General features: G+C 38.4%; 1 protein-coding gene across 2 annotated transcripts in view; it reads left to right on the top strand.

Moving 5' to 3' along the window:
* The window catches only part of LOC103041141 (AT-rich interactive domain-containing protein 1B), a 330,051-nt gene that overhangs the window by 97,747 nt on the left and 219,314 nt on the right, over positions 1–12,990 (top strand). For both annotated transcript variants that reach the window (XM_022673204.2, XM_022673205.2), the window contains exon 4: positions 3,866–3,973. In XM_022673204.2, the coding sequence (XP_022528925.2) occupies positions 3,866–3,973 (108 nt within the window). The remainder of the gene's footprint in view (positions 1–3,865; positions 3,974–12,990) is intronic.

Genomic DNA, 12,990 nt, shown 5'->3' on the forward strand with positions numbered 1-12,990 from the left:
TGGAAATAAGAGCTTATACACACTGAACTGAAAGTGAAAGTAGATGATTATGTCATCGCCTTCAGTTGTAAACAAGAGACAGAAGGCCGACCCGGATCTTTGACCCACTTTTTTTCCCCTTGCCATTTACACACTCCAGCACACACACACACACACTCATACACATACAAATACCCATATGATATTTATGCACAGCCCAGAGTATCTACACTGCCTGCCCAAAAAAAAGTCTCCACCAGGATTTAAGTAAGAAAATGATGTGGGATTAATGATGCTGCAGTTGGTCTGCAGGTTTAGGTTCAGCAACAGTATGTGCTGAAAGAATGAGGTCAGCTGACTACCTGAATATACTGAATATAGACCAGGTTATTCCATCAATGGATTTTTTCTTCCCTGATGAACACAGGCATATTCCAAGATAACAATGCCAGGATTCATGGGGCTGGAATTGTGAAAGAGTTCAGGGTTCAGGGAGCATGAGATCATCATTTTCACACATGGATTGAGAATCTTTGGGATGTGCTGGATGGAGAAGAGCTGCTTTGTGCAGTGGTCAGACTCTACCATCATCAATGCTGCTGCAAGATATTGGTGAAAAATTAATCCAGCAACAAATTTTCTGACGTTGCAGAAGCTTGAAGAAACAATGCAACAGTGAATGCGTGCAGCAATCAAAGATAAAGGCAGTCCAACCAAATATTATAGTGCGTGACAAAAATATTGTCATTTAGAGCATTTATTTGCAAAAAATGAGAAATGGCTGAAATAACGAAAACAAGCAATGAAAGCAAAGAAAACAAGTTCATATTCATAAAGTTTTAAGAGTTCAGAAATCAATATTTGGTGGAATAACCCTGGTTTTTAATCACAGCTTTCGTGCATATTGGCATGTTTTCCTCCAACAGTCTTACACACTGCTTTTGGATAAATGTATGCCTTTACTCCTGGTGCAAAAATTCAAGCAGTTCAGCTTGGATTGATGGCTTGTGATCATGCATCTTAATTAAGTGGGCTCTTATTTTTTTTCCAGAGCTGTATGTACATATGAATTTGTCCCATCTGATATCAGTATATGTTTTTTAATGGAATGTGTGTTTCCATGTCTTTGAGTATGTGTGTGTGTGTGTGTGTTTGTGTGTGTGTGTGTGTTTGGCAAGCACAGCACAGCTGTTCATGTGCACACATGCATAAAAAGTACAATACTGACATGACTAAATGCATACATGTGTGTGTGTGTTTTTAAGATATCACTATATATTTATGCTCAGACAAAATATTTTGTGTGCGTGTGTGTGTGCATGTGAACACCTGTTCTGTGTGTTCATATGTACAGTATGCATGTGTGTGTGTACATAAAAAGGAAGCCCCCCCTCCTGCAGTTTATGACCTTGTCTGTTTTTCATCTTCACACTCTGTTTGCTTTAGGAAGTGCTGTGGGTTTCTAAGGAGTGCTGTATAAATGAATGACTTCCTAATAGGTAATAGAAGACTTTGCTGGGCAGTGTGCCAGCCTGTGCCGCTCGTGCTGCAGGTGGGGGGCTGGAGTGTGTGGTGGGGGGGAGTACCGCCCCCCCTCTCCCCACATTCAATCATTCAGCTTTAGAGCTGCAGATGGGACACTTTCGGTACGTGGCTCGTTTTCCCTCTGTTTAACATTAAGAGAAATGCGGCCCCTGAATTTGTGCTGTGTGTCGGCAGCCGCTGCCAAATAATGTCAGCGTTTATTTAACATCTGTTCCGTAGCAGTGCCTGGTGGTTACGGTACGGAAGTGTTCTTATTCCTCAATTTCCCTGCGTTTAACCTAAAGCGGCCTGCGTTCTTCATTCCTTTAAGTAAACTGGAGGGAATATTTTTATTCTACTTTATTTCTGCTAAACTGTCTTTTAACATCAATCAATTAAACCATCCCAGCAAACACTGGCTGTCATTTAGAAATATGTAGCACTGTAATATCAAATTCTCTCTATTAATGATATTAATATAATTCAAATATGTATTTTTATTTATAAAATGTATTCAAATCATGAAAATATCTCAGAGCAATTCAAAAATTACTTTATTACAAATGCAGAGATTCATAAATATTCAACTCAACAGTTTTTAGATCGATCTTCATCTTCCTAAATTTCTCACTTTTAGAGGTTAATTTTTGAGAAGATATAGGGGAACAAAACTGTTGAATGATTTTAACTATTTGATTCACGTATTGTGATCACTTTTTTGTTTTGTGTTATATATTTTGATTGTGATTTTCTTTTGTTAAAGCTATGTTCGTTATAATAGATTTTTTTTTATATTATTAAGGTAGAGGCTTTATTTAAGCCCATGTTAGGTTTTTGCCTCTACCTGCACTGTATTTTATAGATATTTGCAGTTTGTGTCTTTTGTTTTTTTTTGTTTGTGCAAAAACAGCTGTTGAAGTCACACATCTGTTTTAACCATTGTTTAGTTGGTGTCCAACTCTCACATTAGACAGGTATTGAATTTTGTTTGAGCTCCAAATTTAGAACAATGTTGAATTTTAGTGGAAAATGAATATGTTAGCCTAAAGGCCCGGTGATGTACAGTTATTGAATTTTGTTTGGAAATCAAATCAAACCTATATTTGTTATAAGCCAATGTCGAGTATATGTCTAGGTCCCACGTTAGATAACTAATGAATTTTGATTGAAAATCTAAATCAGGACAACCGCAAAACCCAAAACTGTGCTTTAAGTCAGCACACCTAAAGCTTTGGTTAGTTGGAAATCAACTTTACTCTTTATCTCTGCCACAAAAACAGCATTTATTGCCATCACCAATGTTAGACAGATTTATAATTTTGTTTGGAAATCAAAATTGGGTTGACATCAAAACCCAAGATTATACAGGCATTGATTTTTGTTTGGTAATTTAATCTATCAAAAAAAAAAAAATTGTGTTGACAGATTGCTGCATTGGTGTCAAAATGTCAAAAAAAAAAAATTACTTGATGTTAAGCTTCAACGTCAGACAGAGTTTTTGTTTATATTTTAGTAGGAAATCCAAGTCACATATTTGTCAGAAAGCATCTGTCATAAAAGAAAATTTAATTAAGCTACAATGTTAGACAGATATTAAAACTTGGTTGAAAATCAAAGACACGTGCCTGTCAAAAATTAATTTGGGTTAACATCAAGCTCCAATGTAAGAAAGATGTTAAACTTTGGTTAAAACCTTTTATCATGTTGACATTTAAAAAAACAACAACATTGATTTGATGTTCAGCTCAAGCCTTTGGCAAATGTTTTGTTTGGAAATTAAGGTTACACTGGACGTTTTAAACCAGACATCAAACCAACAATATATTAACATCTAATAATGTTTGAATTTCACACTGTGTGAATGTTAATATTATGTAAGTTTAGAAGATGTTGCATTTTGGTCACTATACATTTTACATTAATATTATTTTGGCATTTGATATTTGGAAGATGTTGGGTTATCTTTAGTTTACATCACAACTTTAAAACCAACAGAATATGATCCTATCAGCTGTTGTCTCTATTCTAATGTGAGATTTATGGTGTTAGACGTTGTTTAATGTCTGGTGAGCTGGATTGTAGTATTCTGTACTGAACTGCTGAGAGGCTGTTTGAATGTGCTTCCTGGCTGAGGAGAGAACTCCCCACCTCCACCCAGCTTTCTCTTTTTTTACTCCAGACGTGCTTAAGTGCTGCAGGTCAACATGAATGTTCTCGACTAGCCCTGCATGTCGCGGCTGTTGGTGGAGTAGAGGCTCTTTTGCACTTATGAATTATGTAAGCCTGTAGCTCACACTCTCGATCTCTCTCTCTCTCTCTCTCTCTCTCTCTCTCTTTATCTCTCTCTCTCTCTCTCTCTAAGGAGGCCCAGGAGAACTATGGGAACAGGAGTCATCCCTCTGGGAATTCTGCAAAATCCAACCATGATGAAATGGCCCTCTTCCAGCAGGACCGCCCCTCCAGCTTACCGGTGAGTGACAAGGGTCCCGGCCAATTGGAATGCACAGCGCCTGCATTTAACATCCGACGTTGAAATATTCATATTCAATATCAACAAAACGATCTGGAATATTATGCAGTCTGAAACACATGCATATATCCTGCATTCTGTTGATGGCATTTCAGGAATTTAACAGATTTATTGGTTAATTCCAGAAAGTATGGGATTTTCACAATTTTTTGAAAAACATATAGAACTATTTAATCATCCCCCCCACCATCAACTTCACTCTACACTGTAAACTCAGAAGTTGTTTGAACTATTATTGAATTATTTAAGTCTGTTTTACATAAATTTGGATATTTCTAAACATTACTCTAAACATCTAAACATCACTATTTTAAGTTAGTTGAGCATTTGTGGGCACACAAGCATTCAAACTAAGGTCTTTGAATCGAGCCAACTTATAATAACATAGTTTAGTCTGTTTCCATTAACAGCTTCTTTTCCATTGGCTTCTGTCACAATCTATTTGCATACTGGGTGTGTCCATCAGTTTCTGACCAACATTCACCATCAGTGTGTAGTGATACCCACTGGTCTACCTTAAAAATAAATCAAGTTCCTCTTTAATTGTAGTAACTCGATTGTAATTTACGCTAACTCAAGTTTTCATTCCCCGTTACTTAACTTTTTTAAGGCAACCAGTTTCTTAATTTTTTAAAAGTAAACTCAACTTGTTTGGTTTTACAGTATAACAAAAATAAAACAGTTAAATCAACTTCACCTTTAGTTGTAATAACTTGATGTTCTAAGTTATGCTAACCTAAGTTTTTATTACCCATTACTTAACTTTTTTAAGGCAACCGGTTTCCTCAGTTTTTTAAAGTAAATTCAACTTATCCGGGCTTACAGTGCAACAATAAGGTGATGATTCTTGTAGAAATGTACTTGAAGAACCATTTTTTGTTCCCTAAGATAAAAAAAGGTTAACAACTTCTATATTAAGTAAATTTTGTTAAGTAAAGAACCATATTTTCTAAATAACCACAATATTAAGTGAATTTTCTGTAGAAGCACCATATTTGGTTTCATAAAGGTCCATGTTTTCATAAAGAAGAATACTTATAGCACTTTTTGACAGATGTGGAATCGGCACTGTTCTGGTCCCCAAACCTAATTTTATACCTTTTACCACATTTTCGCCAACACAAGTAGGTTCCACAACCAGGAACGTTTGTTCATAGAGGGACCCGGAGAATACTAGGTTCTTCAGCAATAATCGTGTTCACCGCAGCTGTGCAATGTCCTCTGTTGATGATGTTTGATGTGACGTTTTGACGGTGCCACTAAAACTGGTGGAAACATGGGCTTCTTTTGGTGGAAAAGCGCAATTAACCGTTAGTTAACCGTTCATTACCGCTTTTCGTCATACTGAACTATATGAACTGATGGTTCTTTGTAAGATCCTCTGTTGGTTTCATAAAGAAGCATATTTAGCGAATGCCCCTTGTATTAGCTGATGGTTCTGTAGAATAACCCCCTTGATCCTATAAAAGCATATTTAGTCAAGAACCACCGTTTTGTTTGTTTCAGAACCATGTTTGATGAAAAACATGTATATCAATTGAACTATCTTTGGAAGAACCAGTTAGGGTTTATAAAGAGACATATTTAGCAAAAACACCCTAAATCAATTGAAGGCCCATTGGAGGAACCACTTATTACTCCATATAGATCCACAATTGTTAAATAACCTTATTTTCAGTTGCATTAAGAACCTTGTTCTTTAAAAGCACCTCAAAACCAAGTTTAAATAAGAACCTCTATATTAACGGAAGCTTTTTTGCTAGATAGCAAAGTCCCCTTAAATCATGTGAAGGTTCTTTTGAAGAACCTCACTTTTTGTTCATTAAGAACCATATTTGGTGAAGAACCTCTTTATCAAGGGATTGTTATTTAGAAAAAAAAAAACTAATTTGGTTCCAATTGGAACCATGTTTGATAAAGTGGCTTTACATAAAGTGAAGGTTATTTAGAGCTTTATTTTTTACAGTCTTTCAGGTATCCCTGTGATAGACATGCTTATTTATGGAAATAAAAGTGGTCCCCCTATGGCACTCTTGGAAGAACCATTTGAAACACCTTTATTATTAAGAGTGTGGAGTTGCAGGCATCACTGCACCACCAGTAGAGTTACACTGTATTACAGCTAGTGTTAAATTAACCACACTCCTTTCAGCGTCTGATTGTGGTCTCTCATATCAGAGTACGGCAGCAGCCCTGCCAGCATCCTGACATCAGGACCCTCCACTAATGATCTGTGTTTTCTTCTGGGTTACTACTGAACCCACAGATCACACCGAGAGGAAAAACCGCAAACTGCAGTCAGATCTAGAACCTAAATGTTCTGACATGGTGTAAAGCCCATTTACTCGTTTAGTGATGCTCAGAAAACAATCTGCTTTATTATGTTTTAATTCTTGCATTTTCCTATTTCATATTTGCATTATTTTTTGGCATTCTTTAAATGTAACAGTGATACACTTGTAAACACTGGTAACATCTAAACACTTAGGAACAACACCTGAGCAACCACTTGGAAAAACAACAGCACCTGCCTAGCAAAGTGCCTAACAACACCCTAGCAACCACTAAGCAGCATGCTATTCCAATCACTGTGCCGCACTGTAGCGACACCACATCAACCACTTGGATACTTTAGCAACCAGCTGCAAACCACTTAGCATAAAATGTACACCAGAGCAACCACTATGCAACATCATTGCCACTCCAATCACTGTGCCACACTGTAGCCACACCATAGCAACCATTTGTGATACTCTAGCAACCAGCTGCAAACCACTTAGCATAAACTGTACACCAGAGCAACCATTAAGCAACATCATTGCCACTCCAATCACAGTGCCACACTGTAGCAACACCACATCAACCACTTGGATACTTTAGCAACCAGCTGCAAAATCACTTAGCATAAACTGTACACCAGAGCAACCACTAAGCAACGTCATTGTCATTCCAATCACTGTGCCACACTGTAGCGACCCCATAGCAACCGCTTGTGATACTTTGGCAACCAGCTGCAAACCACTTAGCATAAACTGTACACAAGAGCAACCACTAAGCAACGTCATTGTCATTCCAATCACTGTGCCACACTGTAGCGACACCATAGCAACCGCTTGTGATACTTTAGCAACCAGCTGCAAACCACTTGGCATAAATTGTACACCAGAGCAACCACTAAGCAACATCATTGCCACTCCAATCACTGTGCCACACTGTAGCAACACCACTTTAACCACTTGGATACTTTAGCAACCAGCTGCAAACCACTTAGCATTACCATTGTTACCAAAATGTACATCACAGCAACCACTAAGCAACTTTATAGCAATCACATGGAACTTCATAACAACCTCTAATAGACACTATATCAACTTATAACACCAAAGCAACCTGCTACCAGCAACACCTTAAAAACCACCTACAATACCATAGTAGCAATGTTTTGTAACACGTTTTGTCTTAAAGTGGAATTCATTGCCGCTGTGCAGCAGACTGAAAATTCAGGTTCTGTGTATTAAAGTTATGAAAATGCTCCCCTGTTTACTCTGAAGTATGAAAAGTATAAAATATTGATTTTCTGAAATGTCAGGTACCTTTTAAAAGAGCAGCAGCGCTGTGTGCCGTGTTTTATACAGTGAGGTTACATTACGAAAATCAGCCCTATTGAAACATAATATAATTTTATCATGCACTGATTAGCCATAACATTAACACCACTGACACGTGAAGTGAAAACATCGATTATCTTTTTTTACAGTGCTCATCTGTAAAGGTGGGACATATTATACAAGAGTGTGGACAGTCAGTTCTTGTAGTTGATGTGTTAAAATGCAGTTAAAAAAGGGGCAAGCAAAAGAATCTGAGGCACATAGAGACCCAAATAAGATGGCTAGACATAGACCGGCAATAGGGTACAAGTCAATACTGTTACGTAACAGTTTTGGGCTTTCGGAAATGACAAATTCTACATTTTACTCAGTTTTAATTAATTTGCTTTTAAAAGTTGACACTGCAGTACTCAAGGTTCAGGCTCTGTCACTTCCATAGACAGAACTGTCATTATTCTGCTACACCAAGATAAGTGGTATAAGTTTTTCATTTTGGGCAACTTTTTGAACTGTGGCATGTCATGCAGAATTCAGTTTAACTCACTCCATATACAGCTCTGGAAAAAAATAAGAGACCACTTAAAAATGATGAGTTACTTAGATTTTTACCAAATTGAAAACCTCTGGAATATAATCAAGAGGAAGATGGATGATCACAAGCCATCAAACCAAGCTGAACTGCTTAAACTTTTTCACAAGGAGAGGCATAAAGTTATCCAAAAGCAGTGTGTAAGACTTGTGGAGGAGAACATGCCACGATGCATAAAAACAGTTATTGGTTATTCCAACAAATATTGATTTCTGAAGTCTTAAAACTTTAATATTAACTTGTTTTCTTTGCATTATTTGAGGTCTAAAAGCTCTGCATCTTTTTTGTTATGTCAGCCATTTCTTAAATTACAATATTTTTATTTGGAATTTGAAAGAAACATTGTCTGTAGTTTATAGAATAAAACAATAATGTTCATTTTACTCAAACATAAACCTATAAATAGCAAAATCAGAGAAACTGATTCAGAAACTGAAGTGCTCTCATATTTTTTTCCAGAGCTGTATATACACACGTTATGTATGTCCTCACACATAAGTTACATTACATACACATTCTGTATTTGTTCGCCAGGCTTTTAAAACCGTGTGTTAAAATAACCTCACTTTACTTTGTGTCTTAGGGCCCTATTTAGGTGTTCTATAGCGCACTGGTTGATTAAGCATTGAGCAGCTGAATTTAGGTTGTCGGTGTGTGTCTTTGGTATAGTTAGGGTGCAAAAAATAGGCATTGTGCAGCTCTAAATGCGCAAAAGGCATGAACTAATGCTCCTAATAATTCATGGGTGAGTTTTGGGTGTAATAAGAAATAAACCAATCAGTGTGCCAATTGTCATTCCCTTTATGACGCAGGTGCGCTCTGACTTTGGCAGGTTCATATCTTAACAGCACAGTGTTTTGTGTCTCAACCTATGCGTTCATGCCTGTAAAGGTACGCCAGCAGCTCATTTAAGGGAACATCAAAGTTATTTTATTCTTTATTTTGGTTTGCGCTCTGCAGCACGTCTGTGTGTTTGTGTGTCTTTAACAAGCAGGATGTAAATGGTGCACCTATTGGAATGGACTCTGATGATTGACTGTTGTCTAGGTTAATTTCAGTCAGTGGCGCACTGACTGTGTTTTCCACCGCCAAAATAGCAAGACGCTAGAAATTTACCTGAACACACCTCACTTCCAGACCAGACACCATGCCTATTAGTGTAATTTATTCCTAAACTCTGATGCTATTTTGATTTATTGTTTTCAGAGACAACAGCAGTTGCAAACTTCAGAACCCCAGTTTTAGACCTAGAGCAGTTCTCCTGTGTGTGGACTAATGATGCAACACATAGCTTAGCAAGCACAGGACCATCTGACTGTCCAATTACAAAGCGACTCAATATATACTGTAATTCCTCTGTGATTCACTCAAGACAGATATAAAGCCAACATTTTGCACTTTAGCCTCACCATAATTCAATATTTTCTAATAAAACATTCTGCAGTACAACGCCAAGTCCTAACAAAATGCGCCGCCATCCAATTACTGCAGTTCCAAACACCCAATACATACATCCATCCTAATACATACAGACAGCCTCCTCAGCGCGTTACCAGCTCTTCATGAATGCACGCTTTAAAACAAGTTCACACTTGTGATCCTGACAGATGGAATTCGACCCAAAGCATCGTATACGCTGACAAGCGAGCTGCAGACGCTGCAAAGAAGTGCAGTTTTGGATGGTGATCAAGTTTAATGTCTGCTGTAAACTTTAACATGGCAAGCTTCCCCCATTTATAGCAACTCGCAGCGTTTATAGCAACTACTACTTCACTGCAAAAGCTAAAAGTGCACAGACTTCATCAAAAAGTGTCAACACTTAGCTTATACACACCTATAAACTTTATAGACTTCTGCACTGGAGCTTGTTTCGCTTTGTTATGAGAAGGTTTGAGTCACTGCTGTAGGGTGCTGTCCAGAGAGTGTAACTTTCCAGAGATAGTAAATACTGTATAGACCAGTGTTTTTCAACTTTTTTTGAGCCACTGCACATAGATAGAGATAGATAGATAGATAGATACTTTATTGAATCATGAAGGAAAATTTTGCATTTCTTACATTGCAAAAATCCTATGTTATAAAAAAAATATATAAAATGACAAATTTTTAGCGTAATTATGACGATATGGCCACCTAATTCATTTTTACTTACTCTGTATATCACTAAGGACTTGCTCACACATTTGCGTTTTTTCTCATAAAACTTGCCTCGGTGTGCTTTGAAGCATCATATGTTTAGTTTAGAGATGGCATTTAAACTTACTTGGGACCTAGGTAGCTTTTCGCGCATCCTCTGTGAAAGTAAATTCAAATGAAAGATAGTTTTCGCTGTACTGCATCGAGTTCACCTTCTTTGTTTTCTTTTGATTCCACCCATACTAGAGCCTTCATCATGGTCTGGATTTTGTCCTGGACCCTGTTCAGAGTTTGGATTTGGACTTTTCAAAAAATTCTCCATCACTTTGTTCATCACACGTCTTGTTCATCACTACAGCTGTGCCTTGTCTCAGGGTATTAATGCAATTATCTATCTGCTATCCTACTGACATGGAAGAAAATACATTACTTTTAAAATACTGTCACTTGACAATGTGCCAAGTAATGACCGATTAAGGAAATTGGATAATTTTCTATGGCATACCTTACATTGGTGTTTATGTCTCTACTGTCCAAGGAAATCTTTCTACTAAAAGCTGGAAGTTGGATGATCCTCACCCTACCCTATCCCCAAGTCCACAACTCATCCCAAAAAGTCTCCGCAGTTTTGCATGGAGCTTCATCACTGCAGAGAACAAAGTTCCACTGCTCTATAGCTCAAAGCTGCTCAATGCCGCTTTATAACCCTCTAACCTACACTTATCATTAGGGATGATGGTGTTTCACTTGTCACGGTTGCGGCAGGAAAGGACACAGAGAGCGGACACAAATGCAAGTAATATTTTTAAACACTGAAAACAAACAAACAATAAAGCAAAAACAAGAACTCAGAGTACAAACAGAACACTACACACAACCTGAACTGACATGATGAAGAATGTGACACACGCCTATAATACACGCCGCCTTGCAATGAGCACACTGTTTCAGCCTGTTCAGCCTTACTCACAAGATAACACCTCACAACTTATACGTACAGGTGTGGTGACAGAGTAAAGCTAGTTTTGTTGATGGTCATTAGAGTTGGAGTCATGTCCCTCCCTGATGCCCTTTGTCACTTTGCCCTTTGTTCTCTCTCAGGTGGCAGCTTCTGATTGGTTTCTGGACCGGGGTCGCTAAGGACGGAGCTACAACAGCTCAGCCTGGCAATTAGCTGACCCAATTCACCCGCGCAGGTTTTCCTCTCCCTCCGTTTCACAGGGCAGCCCCAGATTTCACTGGCCGTTTCATACTAATGCCCACATTAAACGCATCTAGATTTGTTTTGACTGCGCTGCCTACACAAGTAGAAAAGGGCACATTAAATTAGGATTTGCTACACTAAGCATCGTTGTAACGAAACCCCCCCAACCCCTCGCAACCCCCCCTCTACCACCACCCCTCCACATCTCTCGCAGCCACCTACCCCCCCCTCCGTGCTCTCACTCGCTAAGAGAAAAATCATTAAGGAGGTTGACTGGAGGAGTAATTGAGGATATTTTGCGAGGCCAGGCAGAACAGGGAAAGGTGTAGATGGGGAATATGTGGAGCTGGATTCAGCCTGGCGGTGTAATTTGGTTTAATTAGACTGAGGCTTCACGGCTGGCTCTTTAGATGAAGGGAAGGGGGCTAGGCCTCTTCTGCTCGTCTGCCTTTCGCTTCCCTTTCCGCACCATTTTCTTGATTTGAATAACTCCTTTTAATCTTTATCTTCTTTTTTAATTTGGGAATCTTCATCTTCCCTGTTGTTGTTCGCGTTCCCTTTCTTCTTCAATTTGTTTATTGGTTTTCAGCCGCTCTGTGAACCAGTCTCGGTCTCAGTCATGAATATATGTCTATTTCTGCAGCTTGTGCTCTCTCTCTCTCTCTTTCTCTCTCTTTATATCTCTCTCTCCTGCTCTCTCTCTCTCTCTCTCTCTTTTTTGCTCGCTCGCTCTGAACCCCACTCATGAAAGGGTTTTTTGTAAATGAGGGGTTGCATTGATGTGTCAGAGCGAAAGCCCCCGGTACTCTGGAGATTTATTTGTATTCAGCTACTTTAATCCCACCACTGCCCCAGGGCCCTTTGCTTTTGGGATTATTTCCAACTCTGCAGGCGCGCGGGTTAGATTCTAATCTGCAGAGATTTCTCGCTGGGTTTTCCCCCTGCTCACCTCGCTTTAGTGGCTAAAGCCTTCAGGAGACAGCTGAAGCCAGTTCCAGGATGTTATCTGAGGAACATCCCAAGGACAGTCTTTAGGCACTGAAGGTATTAAAGTACGACTCGACTGATATAAAAAAACAGCAGACCGATATTGAGACCAATTTTTTAAAAAGAAGATAAATACGCATAAATGATAATACTGTATCAGTATTATCTCAGTCGTTTTAGTTAAGCAGTGCTTTAGCGGTGGATCTGTTCTGGATCTGGTAAAAAAAAAAAAAAAAAACACTGCTCCTCACGTGGGAGGGATTCACTCTACCCCTTTCAGACCTGAATTATCTCCAGTGTTGAATATGTAAGAATGATGTTTTCTGTCTGTAATGCACAGAAAAGAAGACTTTACTATATATTCAACTATATTCTACTGTAAAGTCTATTCCGCAAATAAATACAGCTAACTAAAATATTTAATCTTTTTTTT

The sequence above is a fragment of the Astyanax mexicanus genome, chromosome 14 (assembly GCF_023375975.1).
Source record: "Astyanax mexicanus isolate ESR-SI-001 chromosome 14, AstMex3_surface, whole genome shotgun sequence".
NCBI classification, from domain to species: domain Eukaryota; kingdom Metazoa; phylum Chordata; class Actinopteri; order Characiformes; family Acestrorhamphidae; genus Astyanax; species Astyanax mexicanus.